This window comes from Guillardia theta (genome assembly GCF_000315625.1).
Source record: "Guillardia theta CCMP2712 unplaced genomic scaffold GUITHscaffold_58, whole genome shotgun sequence".
NCBI lineage: Eukaryota > Cryptophyceae > Pyrenomonadales > Geminigeraceae > Guillardia > Guillardia theta.
The window spans coordinates 44,853-65,434 of NW_005434616.1; the positions used below are offsets into that span (position 1 = coordinate 44,853).

A 20,582-nucleotide genomic window follows, 5' to 3' on the forward strand; every position below is an offset into this window, starting at 1 on the left:
CCGGTGGCCACAGGCTAGTCGCGCATGTAACATGTAGAAATTTAATTCTCAGATGTCTGTACAAATTTTGGGTATAATACACAAGGGGCGGTGAGGTGACAGGAAAGCTGTTCCATTGTCCACGGCATCCCATTCTTCGTTCGGGTTCGCCTGTTCCAACACGTCGAAGTGAGTCAGAGGTCACGTGAAAACTCTTATAAGCTTTCGCACCTTTCGAAGCGACTCGGGGGAAGTTGCGAATTGCTTGACCAGGATTGCACTGGTATCATATGGGGAAGGAGCATATAGCCCTCCTATCAGAACTTTTTGGCCACTGGGAATATAAGAGTTATGGTACGCATAAGTGCATAATCTTCATACATATCTAACGATGCAGGATCGAGAATGTTGAGGTTGGTAGACCAGATTTGCAACCAGTTTGATCCTGAGCAAGGGTAAGCATAACAACAGACAGGCCACACAAAGGCAGGCTCACCCCATTCAATAGCAAGCGATTCGAAAGAATCGTTTTGCTGTTTCCGTGTTACGGTTGAATTCACGAGAAAGCGCTCCTCTCATGATTTACCTGTATGCAATATATGCACTTGAGCACGTTCATTTGGAAGCAGAGACCAACAGAAACCGGCGTCTGAGTTGCTGCTCGGAAGCAAACCTTCAAAAAGAACATTAATCAACATGTAAATCATCCAGTCAGACTCAGTGATACCAGCGACTTCAAACCCCAATCGCTCTGGGCTGCTTTCCAAAGGAATCCAGTATGAACATCGGAGCACTTGATTGAGGAGTTGCTCTGTGGAACGCCCACAAGCAATTCCGACGAATGAAGGCACTCAAAACTCTCCATCTTGAATCCCTGGGGTGGCGGACGAGTTGCGTCGAGAATCAATTCTATGTCTAACACGAATGAAGACGAGATCTGTGATACAACCTTCAGGCAAACAAAGAAGTTTTCAAGACCTTTCCTCAGTTGCTCGCAATGATTGTTGCATCTGACAGCCAACGTATACATCTAGTTACAGTCCGTAAGAGGAAGATGTAGGAAATTTCGAACATGTTACCAAGAGCGATCGGTGGGAGGAAATAGAGTGGCCTGCTATCACTATTCAAGATGTCCTAATGACCATCGTTAATACGATTTCTTTCATCAGGAGGACCTTGACACAAAAAGATACCTGTCGCATTGACGTTGGGTCCGACTGAAATAGTTCGGTGTCCGAAGAGGGTGGTGGAAGTACAGCAACAGAAACGTTCCTATACCAACCCACTATCAGGCCTCTTATCAACAAATCTGACGATTTAAAAAAGAATCGAACCTTGCTGTCTGTGGGGTCATGCCATTTTTGATCTTCCACTTGAATTCATAGGTTACTCCTGCCAGTCTGAAATCATGACAGTCAATCAAACTTGTTGAGCAAATAGGAAGCATAATATTTACAGATGTGTTCCCCTTGGTATTACCAAACTAAGTGTCGCTCTTTCCGCATTCCATTTCGGGTAAGCCAACGCACAGTAGCTCTGCAACAAGATCCCCGTCAGTTTGTTTTCCAAGTACCCAGGTCTCATTGATCCCGACCTGCCACTGATCACCACATTCTGTAGCAGAGATGCCACTGGAAGGCTGGATATTTTGAAGGAAAATGTCTTCGACCTGTTCATAACATTCTCACTTGGAGAGGCCGTTCAAGAATCAGGGCAAGTGAACAACCACAGCGCTGCAAGTAGAAACATTTGCAGGGTTTTGACACTGCGAGGTGAGTGAAGGACTTGATGGCGTCGCTATGCCATGCAATTCGGAGAAAGTGATTGTGTGACCTTTAAATGGCGGAAGGTCGGAACATAAGGACAAGCAGCGACTTTTCAAACGACTTACCGTAACCTATTGATGTCGTAGATCGTATCAAAAATGTTAACTCGCTGTGAACGAAGTCATCGCGACATTGGGAAGACACCTCAAAATGGCTCACTTGATGCTGCCGGGAAAGGGATTGCTTTGACTAATGGTTGCCTCTTCCCACATCTCGATTCTGAAACATCCAGTCACACACGGCTTGTCTGTTAGATATTCAAGGTTGATCACGATAGAGGAGGATTTGTATTGCTATGCGAAATGGTTGTTGCTCCAAACCTAAAGATATCATGATGCCAAACAAAGAGCACGAGGAAACAAACAATACCGTGAACACAACGAGTTGTAGTGTGGATCATAATTTTCTAGACAGTGGGCGATCCTCTGCTCAGGTGCAATAATGACTGTTGAATTTTGCGTCGTAACAAGTTTTTCCCAGATATAAACAATCGGAGATTGCTGAAAAGATTGAATCAGAGCTATGGCAATCGTGCATGAAGGACCTGTGTCCTTGTTGGATTCTTGACAGTCAGCTTGACGATCATGCTCTGGCATTCAAAACAGAATTTACAGCTTCAGGGCACTGGAGCAAAGTCACTAACCTGCCCCACTGAAATTTCTTGAACAACTTGAATTTCAAGCTGCCCAGTGTTTCGATCCCACTTGAGATTGACAGCGAGACAGGGAGAAGGATCGCAATCAGCCGGCAGGTAGTACGAATCTGATGGCAAAGGGGCTGTGCCTATCCGCGACCAAGTCAACTACTGCAAGAGAAACATTAAAGGAACCTGTGAGGCCTATCACAGTCACGAATGAGCCTATCCTGATTGGTATGGCCGCCATGAGCGACACTGTGATGATGTTGATGCTTCCTGGTTGATTGCTAACACTCGTCAATGATGAAGAACATGGAGCGAGCAAGTCTAGAAACCTCGTTTGTGAGATCGAGCTGGAGCTCCAGGCACTAATGTTCAGCGCAGCCATTTCTCCTTGAGGAGTGTCGACATATTCCCATCCTGCCTCATTGATCCCGACGATTACCTGTTATCACAAAGGATGTCGATCATTCCTCGAATGGGATGTGTACCGTTTCACCTTGGGAGCTGCTTGAGTGTGTATATCATTGATCACATCCATACTCCACCGCAGATCCTCTCCTGCTTCGACGTTCTGAGATGAAAACTCATGAAGAATCAGCATCAAAAAGAAGCTCACCGCTTTCAGCCTCATGGACAGGCTACCAATGTCAGATATCCACGAGATGCATTCGAAAACAGGCAAAAGCACGCGACTGAAATTTGATTTGATTGATATCGAATTCACGTAGAACGGTCGACCTTCGCATGCTCCGGTAGTGACCAACTCAAAAGATGAAGAAAGGACCCCCCCGAGAGATACGTACATATCGTTCCCAATTCTTGGATTGCTGCCATGCCGCAGCAAGACGCCAAGTGATACTTGACTAGCAGCCAGCGTAGTCGTCACGACCAAGACAGCATCTTGTTTTGAATTCTCGAAAGTGACGAAACTGAGACCAGAGGTAGTTGTGGAGTTATCCAGAATTAGATTTGACTGTAAATTCATGTCTTGAAATCCTCTGACCGTTATTCTCTGATTCGTCTCGAGAAAAACTTGAGAGGTGAAATTAAGTAGCAAAGTGAAGTCAGAATCTCTATCGGAGTTTGACTGCGAAGCGTAAATACTATCCCAGACTCGTATTCTCAAAGGAGCCGAGTCTCCGCTTGCAGAGGCACAAGAGGTGAAATCTCCGTTGGTGATGCCCACAATGAGCATTGAGATGTTTTGACCGCGTTGCACTGTATCACCATTAACAACAGTAAATGACAAGGAGTATGTGAAGTTTGAAAATATCTTGGTTCCTGAGTTGATCGTAAACGATAGAATACCATTCGTGAAATTCTTGTAGCTGAAAACAGTACCCCGCACGGCAGAAAGATAGTTAAGAGAAGCATTTTTCACGATTCCATTCAAACCCTGCACCAAGACAGTATTGTACTCATCGAACTCCACTGAAGTTGTGAATTCAACGACGAGTGTATTTGCATGTAAAGGCTTGGAGGTACTTTGACGTGCGAGGCTGGAACTGATTGCAGAAATCAGGAGAAAGGTATTCACAGCAGAACCTGTAACTGAAATGTTGTGATCAAACGTCTCACGCTTGCTAGAGCAGATGAGAGTAGATATCGCTTTACCACAGAATGGACCAGTATCATTGTACGTTCTGAGGGTCACAGTAGGAGCAGGCTGGGCTGTCAAGGAGTTTTGCACAGTGAAGACAAAACGATAGATACGGTCATTGAGAAGAGAAAGGCTGAGGGGAAGCCGAATCAGAATCACTCCTGTGTTTTGATTCCAACTCACAGCCAACGACATAGAATACTTTGCTGGATCCTTCCCCATTTCATGCATCTTCACATATTTCTCTATTTGCGGGCACGTGTACAGGATGTTGATGTTGGAGTATTGAAAGTTGATCACACAGGATGGAGAGTTGCAACCCTGCGAAGTCATCTCGAAGAACAAAGAGACCGCATTTCCCTCCTTCCACAGAGAATCATCAAACTTCTCCTGAAAGAGAAGAGACAAGTCAAGAGAGAAGGCGATGCCAGTTGAGGTGGACGAAGTTAACTTCCACTCCACAAATTGGTCCGACTTTTTGAATGTGCTCACATTTTGAAAAAGCATGCTCAAAGGAGGGTTCACATGATTGATGGTGCGAATCCTGATGGTAAGGTTTTGCTGCAAGGCTTCTACAACCGTCAAACTAAGTAAAACCTTTTGAACACTTGCTTGATAAGGAATTTGAATGGATGGAAAGTAAATTGCAAGAGCGCTAGTCTGATTGCGCAAGTCAAAGAAGAGGTTGTTCCTTGTACATGACGTTCCGCACAAAAAGAAAACAGGAACTCCTACAGGAACCGAGAAAGATTGCTGGACGTTCCACGAAGGATCCTTGTTACATACAACTCGTGTTCCAATCAGTCCAGCTATCTCAATTGTTTGATTCTCCGGCATGAAGTACTTTGGTTGAACATAAAACTCAAGCTGATTATAATTGGCGACCAGATTGCTCGAATGCTTGGTGTATTTGATTTTCCATGCACTGTCATTCGTTGCTGTCGAAGAACCTGTTGCCGAATTCATCGGTTCCACTGGCGAATTCTGGGTTGCACTCCCAGTGAGACCTGAGATAGTTATGCGAGTTCCAGCAGATAGATTCGTTTTCGGGCTGAACGCGAACCTGATATTGTTGACTGATGACGGGAGCGAACTGTTCTGTGAAACATTTTTCACTGCCCAATGTTGAGACTCAGAAATCAGCGAGCTGGAGTTTTGAGGTGGCACGGGAATTGAGGGTATCTGCCACTCTACGACGGGAGCAGGTACCAAAAAGACCGTACAGAAGATGTCGGAGGAGCGTTTCGATGCAGGACACAGTATCTGATCGTTATAGACAGAGAAGCAAATTCTCTTGTTTCGACCAGCATTGTTCAGCCCACCACGAAATGTGATCTGGAGGAAAATCGAATCACTCACTGGTGCTGGAAAAGACCTGACTTACCTTGAACATCACCTCCGTGCAGTTCTGGTTACGATCTCGCACGATCGGAGAAAAAGAGCCAGAGACACATGCTGCTGGGCTGATCTCGATATCTCCTCCTGGTCCTAAAGAATTGTCTGTGAGCTTCAAGTCAAGAACCTGCGTCTGAGGATCATCTTTTGCGAGCGCTGTGAAGGTTGTGAAGTTCCCGGCCTGAACAACGTAGGAGGGCAGCAAGTCTCGTCCATCCTCGTCCTTGATCTGAAGCTGCGGGGTTGTGCATCGAATGACTGGAAGGAAATAGCAAGATGGATGTGACAGAGACACCAGGAAGTCTGGCACGCTCAGGCTGCTGGTGAGTTGCTTGACTTGAAAGCAAGCAGCAAACGTGTCAAGGAGATGCCTTCCTGTGTAGGTGTACATCTTCTGCTCTTGGAGGCTCTCACAGGGAGGGTTCCACAAGAATTGGTACAGGAGTCCTTGCGTGTCTGGGATGACTTCGAGCTGGGGAAGGCGCTGGCCAAACCTCGACACGTTTTGAAAGGTCGGCAAGTAGTCTCTGTTGGTGACGTAGAAGTTGAGGGTCGGCTGCGAGAGGACGGCACGGACAACTACTGAATTCAGTTGATCGCAGATGAAACTTTCTGCCGTCCTCGCGTATTGTAGCCCTGCCGGCAGGTCAGAAATTGAGAAACCCGCCGGTGTCGGACGGACACGGATGTAGAATTCCATTGTTGTGAAGATCACGTCGGTGGTCCATGCCCGCACAACGATGGAGTAGTACGACTCTCTGCTCAGACGCGGAACAAAGATAAGTCCGCTTGACGCATCCACAGTGACATCGTAAGGCGCTCCCTTCGTGGTAGATATACATGACATGGTATCTCCTCCGTAGTCAGAGTCTGTCCCAATCGCGAAGGTTACTTGCTGAGTGGGGTGATAGGCAAAGAGCTGAATAGTGGTAGAGATGGCCAACGAGACGTTGACAATCGGAGTCTGAGCAAACAAAGCTGACTGGGTGTAGTCCGTACTGTTCAGTGAGACCAACGATGTTATCTTGTACATACAGCCTGCGCTGTTGTCTAGCCCGCTGATTGGTTTGCAGCAGCCTGAGAAGAAGATGTTATAGTTGTCAACCGTCCCGCCATCTGAGGGTGAGTATGTATGGTCGACTATGACCAGCGCAAACACGAGATCCTCAGCTTCATCGATCCCCCTTATCTCAGCAGAGAGGCACGAACCGTCAGTCGCGCAGCTAGATGCAGAGGTCAGAGGAGATTGCGACTCGCCGAGGGAGTTCCCGTCTCCGAAGCTCAAGAACAGCTGCATGTTCTTATCCGTCACATTCGATCTTAGGTCCACAACGTCTCCTATCTTCGGTGCTCCTCTCAACAACCTCCACGAGGACAAGGGCCATGCAGTCGAAATAATGAATCGCACGCTCCTTTCCTGACTTTGTCTCCACTGCAAGGTACCATATTTCATCCACAGCCCCGATCCATTGATTTCTGGCAGGAGCAACAAGAGAAACGCCAGCCATCTCCACCATCCCACCGCGCGCTTCAGCATGGTGCAGGCCAACGGACATCAAATCTTGACAATCAAATTCTTTTTTTTTTGACCCTTCTCTCGCCATGGATGGAACGCGGGAGGACCTGCGCATGCCGCGGCTGTATGTGAGCTCCCCCGAGCCTGCTGATGAAGTGGAAAGGAAGGACGAGTTTCCGAGCGAAGCTGTGCATTCTCTCATACAAGACGCAAACAAAGTGCTGCGCTCTCTTGACTCGAACTTAGGCATGCTTCAACGGCAAGACTCTTTCGCTGACGTATCTGATTCAGCCAGTGATTACAAGCTTGATGTGAGAATCTCAGACTGGCTTGACGAGAATGAGTTGTCCGAGTTCAAGGACACATTCAATAAGGAGCAAGTTATCTTGCAGCAACTAGCCGGGAAACATGCTGATAGGGAGCTGGCGGAAATGGGAATGAAAAATTTGAAGGATAGGATGAAAACTATCTCATTTGCTCGGAAAGCCCTTGAAGCAGGTGAATTGTTGTGGTACTTGATGACAGTATGAGCTTGACGTCGCTTGTGTAAGATACATCTTCGCAAGGAGTGGTGGATGATGCTTTATCAGAAATCATCGACGAACTTTGGAATGATTGTGCTGAGTCCAACGGAGACTCTGATGTTTCCAGCATGCAACATGAAAGTAGGAAGGTGATTGAAACTGTAGAAAGTGCTGTACAGTGCGGCATGCCTTCACTCGACGAAGGTGAAGAGCATCACACAGTATTTGTTCAACGAAAAACGTTTCGTGGAGTGATTCGAAAAAAATTTACAAACTGTGAAGACAAAAAACTTTCTAGGAATTCTGCAGAGGTCTCGCAAAGAGGTCCCAAGGTAAATCATCACCTTCCTGTCGAACGATTCGTCGACCTCAACTCAATCTGGCTAGGAGGACCAAATCCTGAATAGACTGAAATTCCTCGAAGAATCCCTTCAAGCATTGCAACACGGTAAAATTCTTGATTTGGCACTTCCTTGCTTTTCGTAGCAGTGCGTGACTTCGCACTCTAGGGAATCAAGTCCAGACGGTGACAGTTGCTTGATCCTTTATGCAAACTTCCTGTTGATGTGAATCCTTCAGTCTGAGATGTTGAGAGTCCCAAAATTGGACAAGGTTGGAACAAACCGTTGACGCTATGGTTGATTATGGGCTAAAATTCATTACAGCATCTCTCAAATAGCGCTGGGATCGGTATCCGGATCGATGCTGATGTTGTTGTCATATTGGCTGCTTTTGCTAGTGATGGTGATTCACAGGAAAATGGAATATACAAAATCATCGGGATGAAGGCAGGTGGCCCTGCCGACCGAGCGTTCCCAGCCCTTCAAAATGGAGATGCAATTCTGAGCATCGACGATCAGCCGATAGCTGGCAAGTCAAAGCAGGAGTTGTTCGACTTGTTCAAAGGGCTGCCTGGCAGCCAAGTGTCCCTGGAGGTCAGGTACCAGCCTGACTTGTACACAACCTCTCCTCTAACCTCTCATGATGAAGAAGGAAAGATGGAAAAGATGCACAGGAATTCACCATCAGGCTTACTAGAGAGTGAAACGAGTCAGGCCTACCAACTGTACCAACTCTATAAGTAAATTAATCCGACCAGGCTTGGCTGCAGCAGGGCCGGAGTGCACTGCGGCAGCCGACTTGACTGCTGGGTGGGCCCTGCAGGGGTGGGCCCGGTGGGTTCTGCCCTGTTCTGCCCATGTGTTCTGCCCCAGGTTCTGCCCGGGTTCTGTGGTCTTGAGCGGGGATGAGGGACGGTCGACAGGACACGGAAAAATGGATAGTGTGTCGGGGGGCGGGGGAGAGGGAGAGCTGAAGAAGCGCGCCGGAGGAGGAGGAGGAGGAGGAGGTTTGTGTTTGAAGACAAATGAGTCAAGATGAGGGGCCATACATGTAATGGCTGGTTTAGAGGCGAAGAGGAGCTATGTATTGAAGCCGAACCAGTGTAGAACTCAAGTTTTCTCTGCCATGTTTTTAGCTGCCGAGAATGACCTTTTCGTAAGTCAGGATTTACAAGGAGACACATGTCAAATATCTAATTGCTGAAGGATAACGATGGCAAAAGAGAGCTCTGCGAAGAACAAGATGACGAATGCTGACTCCAAGAACAATGGATGGATGTAAGGGGCTTGATTTTGAAAGGGCGTAGCTTCTCTGACAACGCCCCAGCCTTCGTAGTCTCTGGGTTCTCACCAACGCGCTATTTTGGGTACCAGTGATAGGGCTGCCTACCTTGTCCTTGATCTTGTTGACTCCTGCCATGGGTGCTTCATAAAGATTTGATGAAAAGCTGAGTGTGACGAGGTGCTGCAGGGCTCACGAGAGTGCAGCGGCTTGTTTGGCGGTGCTCTACGATATATTTCAAGATCACTCTATGGGCCACTGGTGCTGCATATACTGTGATCGGTCTGGAAAACCTTGATCCTGACAAGCACTATTTCTTCGCTTGCAACCACGAGGTATGATTCTATGCTCGTCGCACAATGCGAAGCCTGATGCTTGAGATGCAGTCAATCTACGACATCCCTCTCGTGTTCGCTGCGTTGCCGTAAGTCATTGCGGACATTTTTCATGTCTTTTGAAAGCTTTTAAGGTTCTGGCTGATAGCGATCGCAAAATCGTCTGTCGCCTACTTCCCAATATTCGGATGGGCGGTTGGGTGAAACTCATGATTTCGATACTTGGTGACCCAGCCTTCCAGGTTGCATGTGGTGGGACGATATTCATAGATCGCTCAGATCACAACAAAGCTGTTCATTCACTGGACAAGGGACGAAAGGCTCTGGAACAGCGACCTAGATCTGTGCTCTTGTTTCCAGAAGGTACGACTGATCCTTTCTGCTTGAAGTCACTGATTGGCAATGTACAGGAACAAGGTCATCAGACGGCAACGTGCGACCATTCAAGAAAGGAGGCCTCGTCTTGGCAATTCAAGCAAAGATGCCTGTGGTCCCTGTAGCGATTTGCAACACGCGATCTATTCTTGGGGCGAAAGTCGACAGCTTCAAAGAAATCCATAAGAGCCCGATAATACTCATCATAGGGAAGCCCATCGAGACCTCAAGTATGGCGTATGAAGATAGGGACAAGCTCAGCGTCGATTTGCAAGCAGAAGTAGTTCGATTGAAAGAACTCTGGAAACAAGGTGTTGGCAAAAAGTACTGGAATCACAACACTCAATCATTTTGGGGATGCTGGGTAGTTTTTCTTTATTATTTTGTATGTCTTTTTGATGTGTCTTGGGAATAGGTTCCAACACCGCCTTTTCCTGCGCCGTGTTGGGGACGGTAGGTTTACTAATGTTCATCTTGAGCTGATGTTACTTACAGAGTTCTTGACGGTTATAAGGATTTTCAGCTATGACAGCGATGCGTACAGGAATAGTGAGAGTCTGGTCTGGTCAAATCGTTCCAATTTTGTCTTGGAAACTCCTGCGGTAGTGACAATACAGGAGACTTTCCTGCAAGTCTTGGATGTTCGTTATCTCAGCTGTGAACCATTTCTTGCGGCATCAACTAACTGTAAAATAGCTTTCGCAGTCTGATTGAGAGTTCAGTCGCACTTTGCTTTGAATAAAGAGCAGATGTGTTGAGCTACCTCCTCTGCATCCTCCTTGACAAACAGCAGCGAACCATGGCCCGCTCCTTCAACGACTTTCCTGTTCCATACGTCCATGAGCTCCATGCTCTCGTCAGCATTTTGAGTCTACCGTGAGCTGTTTGAGGAGAGGGCAGCCTGCTCTAACTGAAATTCCTGCGAGAGGCACATTAGAAAAGCAGCATGAAGAGGAAAGCTTTACTTCGTGCAGTTTCTCCCGCACTGGATCTCCCTTGGCATTGGGATAGAGTCTCCCTCCAGCACCTCTTTGGGGATCTCTCGATACGATCATAAGCGGCATGTTGCCCAGCTGCGGGGGAACGTCTCAAGTGAGCACAACAGAAACTCTCTCAGTCAGGCAAGCACCTGTCCGGGTTTCATGATGTCCAGTGTTTGCATGTATTCCATGGAGTCTTTTTGAGATCCATGTTCTGAAATCATGGCAAGCATGCTTGCCGCATCACTCTGAGAGCAAAGATCAGGATTGGTGTGCTGGTGACTGATAGTAGAATCGACTTGTTCCGCTTGAAAACGTGAGCGAAGGTGCTCTGGGAAATGTGGACCCAGAATTCTTTCATTCTGTCGCGCGGAAACCTGCAGTGATGTAACCAAGCAACAATCAACCAGAGCATGCTCCTTGGAACAACGGCATTACCGCAACAGATCTTCCCAGCATATCGAAGAACTTCAGCACGTAAACGAAAAGAGGGAATTGCCAGCACAGCCTACTGAACTCAGGGCCGGAGATCAAGTACTTGAAAAAAGGTCACATTGCATCAAGTATGGGCCGGCAGCAAACCATGATACGAAGAAGTCCGGTATTAGACAGAAACTTCAATCTTTTCTTGATAACGAGTCAAATCGCAGAACATCCACATGAGAACGAAGCACCATTTTGTGTTCGGTCATTTCCCTAGAAGGGTAGCTGTTGTAAATGGAGTTGCCTTGCAGCTTCTGGAGCTGCTTCTCATGCGCAGCATCGATCAGCACAATCCCCTTGACCTGAAGGTTGAAGCTTCTTCATCAACCTCATGAAGGAGCTTCGAGGATCACCTGCTCTCGGTACAGGTGAGCGTAGAGCCGCACATGCATTCCTGAAGAGGAGTGTCCGACAAGAATCAGATTCTCCTGCGGCATCCCATTCATCAGCCAAGGGGCGGTCAAGATTTAGCCTGGAAGAACCTGAAGTTTCAGCTTTCCTAGAAGCTGGTAGGTGAGATCCACTATCGAGTCCACCCTCCGCAGCCATGATGGGCCTTTGTCGGGTGGGCTATATCCCAGACCCGGCCTGTTGGTGGAGGGATACATGGATCACAACCTTGACGACATCATGAAAACTGGAGATCACCGGTCGAAACACACCACCCTCGTTCTACTGACAAGAACATCCTGCCACCATGTCAGGGCATTGATGAATCCGCTCTGGAAGATGGGTTACCTTAATCCAATGCCATGAAAGACTAGACATCCCAAGGCCGGCATCGAGGACAACAGTGAAGTTCCCTTCACCTTGCACCTCACAGTAAATCTTTTTGCCGTCCACGTCCACAAAATTCCCCATCAACTGCCTGAAACAGGGGGTATGAGAAGGAACCAGCAGGATCCACTAAGGCATTCTTTGAGCTGATCTCTACACATCATGAGCATGACGATGGTCGTACCTTCTCATCCTCCTTCTCTCCCGCATCACCACCACCAAGAATGCCGCTCCTGCAGCCATTGCCGTCGCAACGAGAGCTTTCCACGCCATCGGGAAATCCTTTGCTCTCCTCACATTCAACGTTACGACCGTTATTTGCTATTGATCCGCATCCTAGGTAAATACGACATGAAGGCAGCAAGGAAAGGGAGTGGCGAAGGGGAAACAGAGAGAAAAGCAGCAGCAGCAGCAGCAGCAGCAGCATGAGTAGCAGGAGGATGAGGAGGAGTTGTCTTGATGTGGGAGATTGATCCGACCAGCATCTGAATCCTACTCATGAAGTTCTCTACGAGAACCTGCTGCTTTTTCGCTGTGTTGGTGGGGTGTGCTTATTCGCTTCAGCACTCAACACACGGATCTTCAGATACTGAATCAATCTTGGACTCACCTGTCCCGCCATCCGCAACGACCCTCCTTGGTGCGTCTGCGTTCAGATCTGGGAGGACAGGGGTGAAGAACTTCGTTGACGACGAAGACTCGGGTATGGTCCTCAGCACACCGACTTTGCGGACTCCTGGTCCGAGCATGCGGACTCCTGGTCCGAGCATGCGTACTCTTGGTCCGGAAGGAGAAGCAGAGTTGCATGCGAGGGAGAATCCGCGATCGAAGATCCAGTCTTTGCTGAGACAGCGATCGTCAATTCCTGAGCTATTGAGCTTCGAGGACAAGATAGCCGAAGAGGTCCTGGGCGAGGGCTGCAGGAAAGTTTTGGACGAGGAGACGCTGAGGATGGCGAGCGCGTCCATTAGCAACATGGGGTCTATGACTCACTTTACCAAGGTATGCGCACAGGATTCTCGTAACCTCTGACGAGATGAAATTGATCAAACCAGGGTCATGCTACCCTTTCGCTGGAAGCAAACATCAAGCGCAAGTTGAAGTCAAAGAATGCAGTAGCCAGAGACGTTGAAGTAGTTGTACCTGACGACACAAATGTCGTCGAAGCGTTCTCATTCGTAGGGAACGAACGAAGAATAGTTTTGATGAAACCAGGGTACTACCAGGTCGACTCCTTCAAACCTACCCGGTAAGTTCATGATTGACACATTTCTGCTTCTTTGTAGATGAGTGACTTCTTGCAGCAATCCTGCTTCACGAGTTGATGTCGTAGAGCCAATTCTTGTCGACGGATGTGCTTTTGTGAGTCCACACGAGGATGTCAGTAGACAACCTGCACGATGGAAACAATCGGACGAAAGTACTCGACGAGGTCTAGAAGAGAGACCAGAGTCAGTAGTCATAGAGGGACAATTTTTCATGACAGAAAGATCAAATGGAAACTTCTACAGCATTCGCTTTCAAGGAAGCACTGATTCGATCCCATCTAACGGAAAGGAGGATTGCGACGATGATTCCTCCATCATGCTGCTTATCCGAGGCGGTCCCTGGAAGTTTGAGCGATGTGACATGAAAAGTTCGGAAGGATGGTATTCTTTCTGTGCATGCTCTGTGAGGAGTCTCATCTCACTGTTCCTTCAGCATCTGTTCTATCACCCAGAATTCTACTGTTGAGTTCATCTCTTGTAAGTTCGGGTCAACACACAGGTACGATTCTAGTTCAAAGATTCTCTTTCGATTCGAAGAACTGAAGCTTTTCTCTAGCTCAGATTCGCAATATTCGAATGCTATCGCAACTTATGAGAGGAGCTTGTTGATAGTGAAAGATTGCGTGTTCCGGGATGCGGTGAGACCAGGTGTGAGATCCTATCACACTGAAACGAGGATTTCTTCAGAGCCTTGCAGCCATCAAAGTTTCCGGAGCTTCAAAGTCTAAAATAATGGAGAGTGGATTTGAAAATAATTGCTTTTCTGTCGGTATGTTCATGCAAGCGTTCGTTCACATAGAACGATGCGCTTTCTTCAGGTTTTGATGCGATGTTCCTTTTGAAGTTTCTAACAAGTATTCAGGACATCATCGTCTATCTTCGTCTTAGACTCAGATTGGACAGCTGGCGATCCACAAGAGAGACAAGGCTCGAGCATGAAAGGTGTCCACACTCCGATTTCCTCGCAACCTTCTCACCATCTTCCTGCAGTACTCGACTGCATCTTTGATGACCTTCCATGGACTCAGACCCAGAGACCGATCTCCTTTTCTGAGCGCAACAACAGGCTCCTGCTGCTGCGACGGAGGAATGGAATATGGGGGGAGGGGGGGAGGCTAGAGGATAGGGAGTGCTTCACCCCGACTTCCTCTAGCCGCAAGAAATGGGTCCTGATGGGGCCAAACATGACGGCGCCACCAGCTGGGCTACCGATAGGTGGAATGGAAACGTGGGTCCCCTACGGTGAGCGGAACCAGCCTCCGGAGAAGATGGCGACTGATAAAGAGCAGGTTCCATCGAAAGTTTGACAGAGGATGTTCCCAACTTCTCGCCGGAGGGCACCGTGAACTCGGTACTCCGTGCTTGATGTATGTCGTGCCTGGACGACTGACTTTATGTCATGTTTCCTTCGAATCTCTCCGGATCAGTGGCTGGAAGCTCTTGCGGGTAGTTTGTCGTCTTCCTTGGATACGCACGGGGGGTTGACTTGTGCAACAGAGGCAGGAAATCTGGACGGCGTGTCAAAGAACTTCACGTTGCTAAGAGATCTGTTGAATTCTACAGGCAGCTGATCTGTCGACGCATCAAGGCCTGACGGGATTCCAGGTGCTCTTGGACTCCTTGGACATGGATTCATCGACCCACCCCTTGTGGGCTTTCCCCCCGAGTTCCTGCGAAAGTTTCCCCAGCTGAGAGCAGCAATTGAACAGCAGCAGCTGGCGGCTGCAAGAGAAGGCACGCATATCTACCAAGGGTTGTTCAATGGGCCCTCGAGGATCAAGGTCAGCGCTTGGTGGTGGTGGTGGTGGTGGTGGTGGTGGTGGTGGTGATCTTGGCGGTGCTTGACTGCCTTGTTAGGCTCTTGAAAATCTCAGGATGGAGTTGCAGCTGTCAGATCAGATCTTGGATGAGAGCTTGGCGACCTCGAAGGAGCTTCTGCAGCTGTTCTCCAACCTCACCAGCGCTGCCTGACCACACTCGGTCTGTTAACGCTGTAGGTCCCGTGTACGTATTGTATCAAAGTAATGTCAAGGTTTGAACTCGTGTGGACGCTCCTTCTAGTGCGATCTGCTCTCATTCTTGAGCTCATCTCACCCAGGCCTGTAGTGCAGCTCTTCCTCTCTGCAACCCTCCATCTATCTCTCTATGTATCAGTCAGTCAGTCAGTCAGTCAGTCAGTCAGTCAGTCAGTCAGTCAGTATGTGCGTATGCCTGCCTTCCTGCCTTCCTGTCTCCCTGTCTCCCTCAAGCTCTCATAGTCTCCCGCGAGTTTGCGCTCGCTCGTTTTTCACCTTTATTGACTGAAAAAGAAAGGCAAACCGGAGCAAACAAAGGAGGACGATAATATTAGTCACATGGTTGAGTAATCAAGAAGTGGGGAATGTCGGGTCGCATCACAAACATGGCGGTGCAAGGAGTGAAGATTTGAGAGGAAGAGACGCAGAGAGGTAGAGAAGTAGAGAAGTAGAGCAGAAGAAGATGCAGGGAGACAGAGGAAGAGGAATGGAGGCAGGAAGGAGGAGGAGGGAGGAAGGAGGAGGTAGGACGACGGGCACGTTGCGAAAAACAATGCAGAGAACATTCCATGGAAGCATTCTTTCGAGTCTCATGCTCATGCTCTCCCTTCGCCAAACCACATTCGTTGCTTCATCCAAGTGTTATGGGCTTGCCTTTTCTCCCTCGCTATGGCGGGTGCAGTCAAGCCGCAGCAGGCTGACTTGTTCCTTCGACTCGCGGCTATGTTTGAAAATGTCCCCCAACAACGCAACAACGCCGACGTCCGAGCAGGATCCAGCGGAATTCGATGTGGCTGCACGCATCGCAGCAGCAGCAGCCAAGATTGCTGCAAAGGAAGAAGAGATCTACAACAGAAACATCGGTCAGAACTTCCGACGTTATGATCCCTTTCATAGAGCCATCCTGGAGAAAGTGGTAACTCAATGCTGCAGTTCCCCTCAAGTCCTTCACTGACAAGGATTCTGCTGCACAGGGCGAGAAGATGGGACCGGTGGATTTGAAGGAGATCGAAGAGCTCGAGCTCGACACTCCAGTGAACTTGCCGCAAATTCAGGATGCACCAACAGTCCCGACCTCGCAAGGCAGGGGTGGAAGGTTCAGCTCTGACAGGAAGAAGATTGAGAAGAAATACTATGAGCCCCCTCTCAATGCAAAGAAGGCAAGGAGACACTTCAGATACAAAGTCCGTGGAGGAGACTTGTTCGTCAAAGTGATCCTGACTGGAAAGGACTGTAAGATGCAGTCCAGTTTGGCCTGCCTTTTTGTAACCTTTCCATTTCGGGCCTGCCTTCAGTTCAAAAGTCGTATAGGCCGAGGTGGTTGTATTGTATCAATCTACCTGATCATTCTCACTCTTCCACTGTAGCGATGGGACAGAATTTGACTTCTTGAGTGCTGGTGGTGGCGGAAACAACAACTTCATGGTACACTAGTTTGCGATATTGGAGTTCAACAAGTATAAGGTTGTTTCATCAGGATTCTCTTATCAATGAGTCAAACGAGCCTGGGGGTCTTGTTCTTGATATTCCCAAAGAGCTGCAATCGATCATAGGTGGAAGAGCGTCTTCCAAGCTGACTGTGTTGAGATTTTTCTTCAGCTGGTGCTGGCAGTTCAGCAGTCGAGAAGAAACGGCCATACCCGTTTGATTACTACGAAGGAGAGCAGGTGACTTGCAAATGTTCAGATCCCCTTACTGCCCTGGTTTGACGAGCTTACACCTGTTGGACATTGAACAGGAATCGTTGAGAGACATCAGAATGTTCAAATCGGTCATATATCCTCAAATCGTTGCTGCATGGCTCAAAGTTGAAACCTCCGCAGATTCCAGTTCCTGCACCTCTTGTAGCAGGAGACCTGTGGGATGATGAATACATACGGAATATGAGATCTGTCAACAAGAACGTGAGATATCTCTCCATCACTTTCAAACGTTTTGTTATGATTCGCTGCTAGGTATCAGAGCTCGTTTCAGGGGGATATGGAGTTCTGGAGTGGGTGGAGATGAAACGGGTATGAACATTCATGATGTGAATCTCCGAGACTGACATGCCGGTTTGCATCAGAGCATCACCCCCAACCTTGTTGGAAGAGTCGCTGAGCAGGCATAGAATTGTGAATGGCAAGGAAGTGGAATTTGATGATATTGCCTCCAGCTTGCGGCCCTTCACTTGAACTCCTTGGAGAAATCAAGAAATCATGGATATCACATGGACACCTTCCTTGGGCAGCGTAGACAGAGAAACAGCGAAATGAAGGTTTCTGAGGCATGGAGCAATTTCACTTTGACTCATGTGAGCTTAGGACTTCCTTGAGTTTTTTGCGGAAAAAAGATTGGAACCAGAAATCCGTGATGCATCAGCAGCGAAAGAAAGAGTGGATCGGTCTCCCTCCAAGTCTGAAATCTTTGGAATTGACTTGCTCTCAGCTCTGCCGAGTACAGTGACAATATCCGAGATAAGATTGGATTCTTTGGAAACAAGGTCAGTAAGATAAATTTCATCTAATCATCTTTAAGTGTTCGAAAAAGATACTGGAGCGATTAGTCGATAGCCATGTGTGGAGAGAAATCTTTGCGCCAGTGCTTGAATCAAGTCCTTCGATGTTGCACGGAGACATCTGGTTGGGAAATATTGCTGTAAGAAGTCAATCAGCTCAGAGAGCCACTAGATTCTCACACTTCGTTGCAGGAAAAAGGCGACAAGACAGAATTTGTTTTCGGACCTGCCAGTTGGCATGGGCCAGCTGAGTTCGATCTTGTACGCGGATCGTAATTTTCTACTTGTGATTGATCTCTCCGCAGTCGGTAGGGGAAACTTTTGGAATGCCTCAAAGGTTCTTCGAAGGTTACCATCACTATAACCCAAGGCTGGAAGGGTACTCCCTTGCTCTTGCGAAAGTTTGGCAGCAAGTTGATTTTTACTTTTCAATTAGGTACGAGATGAGGATGAAAGTGTACAAGCTTTATCACCTCTTGAACCATCTCAATCAGCCCTCGGATTACAAGTACAACTTCAACATCGCGCGTGAGCCACTGTAAGTGACCGCACAATCGAAGTTTGCTAGAGCAAGAGTAATGCCTCATAGGTTCGAATATCGGCCCGACAATCTCCTAGGAGGAAGGACCTTGACAAACTTCAACAGTCAAGGGGTATCGCATCAACTCTACTGCAAGTGTCGGTCGGGTCACCTTACTCTTGCAGGTTCTGAATCCTGGGAAACATCAATACCGGTCAGAGATGGAGATGATCACTCGTGGAGGGTGGTTCGACCCAGAGGTCGCCTTGCTCCTTTGACATCTGACATGCTCTGAACTTTAGCTGCAGTTTTATCTCAAAGAAGTTATGGGCCTCATCTATGAGATTCGCGACGTCCACCCCCCGCAGCAACAAGGGCAGATCTTCAAATTTTGGGGCAAAGCCAAGAAGCCCTCGAGGGGGTTTTGATCAGTTGCGACTGCACATGTAGGAAATTTCTATGAGAGATGATCAGGGAGGTTGTATGAAAGCGACCCTGTCTCTGTCTTGCTTTCATGTTTCCATAACATTCTGCAGTCTTGCATAGATGATGAATTCAATGTTCCCGTTGGGCCCTGTAATGGGACTCTGAGTGATCCCTTGCACCTTGTCATTCCTTGTCAAGCGCGATCTCGCTTGCTGATACGTCAAGGACGTTACCTCCCATCCAACCGATTTCAACCACGAAGAGACTTCGGAGCAAACCCTCTCGTGCACTTTCCCGTCACGCACAACTTCCAAGAGCACGTGAGTGGAGAGCGCAAGATCGCAAGATTCAACCTCCAGTCCCCGATTCGACCTCGTGCCTAAGGGCCTCAAACTGAGGTTTGATCAAGGCCAACAGCACTGATGGAGGTTGACAAAGCTTTAACGAGGCTGGCAACACCTGCATCCAGGCCGTCATAGACCTGGGCGAGAGCCAGGACTTACTTTGTGCAGAGGGATAAAAGATGCGTCACAGACTATCATGGATGGCGCGTCTGCGATAACATCTCGGGTCAAGTTTCTTGCATTCGTTCTCTCCAGCACCACGACTCGAGGATCCTGGCCATATCTAAATACCAACAATCAACACAGCTTGACAATACTTGTCTTATTTGAAGGTCAAGTTGGCCATACCCAACATCGACCGCGTAAACCTACAGCAGTTGTCAACGGGTTCGAACAATTCGACAGGAGAGTATATGTTCTTTCCTTTGACGCTCCATAGTGCAGCAATACATTCGTAAACCCCCCAGTACTACAACCCACGTCAACCGCTACCACGTCTTTGACCTGCATACTCTATTCACGCATATAGAGGGACTCAGCAACTGTTCACTTCAACAGAAAATTCTCTGATTGCATGGTCAAGCTTCATCCCCCCACGAGATACCCAGGGATGTTCCTGCACGAGAAGTTAAAAAGTCATAAGGCAGGTATTATGCAAGGCGCGACTACTTTTTGGGCTTTAAGACGTATCGGAGTGCTCCTACGAACTTTTTGAGCAGGGCTAGTGACACGTACGGTTTCATCGATAATCACAGCTCCTGCCAAGACAAGAGCACCGGCATGCTGGATCGACTGTTACAAAATCTGGAACGAACTGATGAAATGAGTACCTTCATATCGCTGGCAAGTCCGAGTTCTAACAAGAGTTCATCGACCCTGATCTTTTTGTTTAAGAATTTTTCCGTCATCTCGTTGCCATTCATCTCTCGATCTGTATTTACATTCTCATCGCTTTGCGAACTCCGTGACATGCTTCGACCGGGCGCAACCCAGTATCGTCCCTTTACAGGCCTAAAGCAGCAAGTCTTGAGCGAGGGAAGCGCGCTGCCTGGTAGACGGAGTAGTTTATTAGTGGCGATGAAGCAGCTTCTGCAGCTTCCGCCTCCTCTGCTCCCTTGAAGCCACAGCATCGTCACAGTTGCTGCTGCCATGGCGGCCTTCATGGAGGTGAGTACTGATGTCGCGCCGGGTTTCGGAAGTTCGGGGATCCCCCGGGCATTCACTGACGGCCCGCCTCTATATTAGGATGCAGTGGAGGGTGGGGGTAGCAAGCCCTTGCAATGGATGGTGGGGTAGTTGGTTGTACATCTTTACTACTAGGACCGCATCGTTTGTGGAGGCATAGGAAGACACAGGGTACCGATTCAGCATGGGGTGGTGCAAAATATGTAGGGGTGTCTCATTGAAAGGGGTACTCTTTGCTACAATACAATAATTATGTTATCATAAGACATAGCAA

The 20,582-nt window shown here is 48.1% G+C and overlaps 7 protein-coding genes across 7 annotated transcripts; 3 read left to right on the forward strand and 4 right to left on the reverse strand.

Moving 5' to 3' along the window:
• Positions 1-48: 48 nt before the first annotated feature.
• On the reverse strand, positions 49-6,977 carry GUITHDRAFT_141820 (hypothetical protein; the record flags this gene model as incomplete). Its single annotated transcript, XM_005828475.1, is given in 19 exon segments — positions 49-150; positions 211-313; positions 361-424; positions 476-512; positions 566-652; positions 707-989; positions 1,314-1,379; positions 1,509-1,648; positions 1,668-1,812; positions 1,965-2,024; positions 2,175-2,305; positions 2,350-2,394; positions 2,449-2,588; positions 2,635-2,887; positions 2,942-3,016; positions 3,062-3,876; positions 3,991-4,995; positions 5,053-5,143; positions 5,430-6,977. The coding sequence occupies 19 exon segments, from the start codon at positions 6,975-6,977 to the stop codon at positions 49-51; spliced, it is 5,190 nt and encodes a 1,729-aa protein (XP_005828532.1).
• A 227-nt stretch (positions 6,978-7,204) lies between these two features.
• Positions 7,205-8,525, forward strand: GUITHDRAFT_112266 (hypothetical protein; the record flags this gene model as incomplete). Its single annotated transcript, XM_005828476.1, has 10 exons — positions 7,205-7,454; positions 7,508-7,629; positions 7,685-7,731; positions 7,779-7,812; positions 7,868-7,928; positions 7,990-8,006; positions 8,060-8,092; positions 8,146-8,190; positions 8,236-8,420; positions 8,474-8,525. The coding sequence occupies 10 exons, from the start codon at positions 7,205-7,207 to the stop codon at positions 8,523-8,525; spliced, it is 846 nt and encodes a 281-aa protein (XP_005828533.1).
• A 509-nt stretch (positions 8,526-9,034) lies between these two features.
• Positions 9,035-10,317, forward strand: GUITHDRAFT_112267 (hypothetical protein; the record flags this gene model as incomplete). The annotated part of the gene is made up of 9 exons (XM_005828477.1): positions 9,035-9,099; positions 9,149-9,243; positions 9,293-9,438; positions 9,490-9,527; positions 9,573-9,633; positions 9,681-9,801; positions 9,849-10,124; positions 10,229-10,266; positions 10,309-10,317. The coding sequence occupies 9 exons, from the start codon at positions 9,035-9,037 to the stop codon at positions 10,315-10,317; spliced, it is 849 nt and encodes a 282-aa protein (XP_005828534.1).
• A 142-nt stretch (positions 10,318-10,459) lies between these two features.
• On the reverse strand, positions 10,460-12,137 carry GUITHDRAFT_112268 (hypothetical protein; the record flags this gene model as incomplete). The annotated part of the gene is made up of 11 exons (XM_005828478.1): positions 10,460-10,519; positions 10,577-10,637; positions 10,689-10,732; positions 10,800-10,886; positions 10,943-11,041; positions 11,232-11,330; positions 11,468-11,578; positions 11,630-11,704; positions 11,759-11,864; positions 11,925-11,965; positions 12,015-12,137. The coding sequence occupies 11 exons, from the start codon at positions 12,135-12,137 to the stop codon at positions 10,460-10,462; spliced, it is 906 nt and encodes a 301-aa protein (XP_005828535.1).
• Positions 12,138-14,836: 2,699 nt separating this feature from the next.
• Positions 14,837-15,115, reverse strand: GUITHDRAFT_153772 (hypothetical protein). Its single transcript, XM_005828479.1, has one exon. It carries the CDS (start codon positions 15,061-15,063, stop codon positions 14,905-14,907), a length of 159 nt encoding a protein of 52 aa, XP_005828536.1. The 5' UTR covers positions 15,064-15,115; the 3' UTR covers positions 14,837-14,904.
• A 954-nt stretch (positions 15,116-16,069) lies between these two features.
• On the forward strand, positions 16,070-18,781 carry GUITHDRAFT_141824 (hypothetical protein; the record flags this gene model as incomplete). The annotated part of the gene is made up of 12 exons (XM_005828480.1): positions 16,070-16,199; positions 16,270-16,569; positions 16,936-17,003; positions 17,160-17,240; positions 17,292-17,348; positions 17,492-17,629; positions 17,774-17,818; positions 18,026-18,094; positions 18,139-18,212; positions 18,270-18,371; positions 18,480-18,567; positions 18,662-18,781. 12 exons carry the CDS (start codon positions 16,070-16,072, stop codon positions 18,779-18,781), a joined length of 1,272 nt encoding a protein of 423 aa, XP_005828537.1.
• Positions 18,782-18,865: 84 nt separating this feature from the next.
• Positions 18,866-19,742, reverse strand: GUITHDRAFT_74612 (hypothetical protein; the record flags this gene model as incomplete). Its single annotated transcript, XM_005828481.1, has 6 exons — positions 18,866-18,958; positions 19,013-19,086; positions 19,133-19,238; positions 19,283-19,406; positions 19,527-19,627; positions 19,674-19,742. Coding segments are annotated over 6 exons (567 nt in total), but the record flags the coding sequence as incomplete, so codon positions are not given.
• Positions 19,743-20,582: the final 840 nt, after the last annotated feature.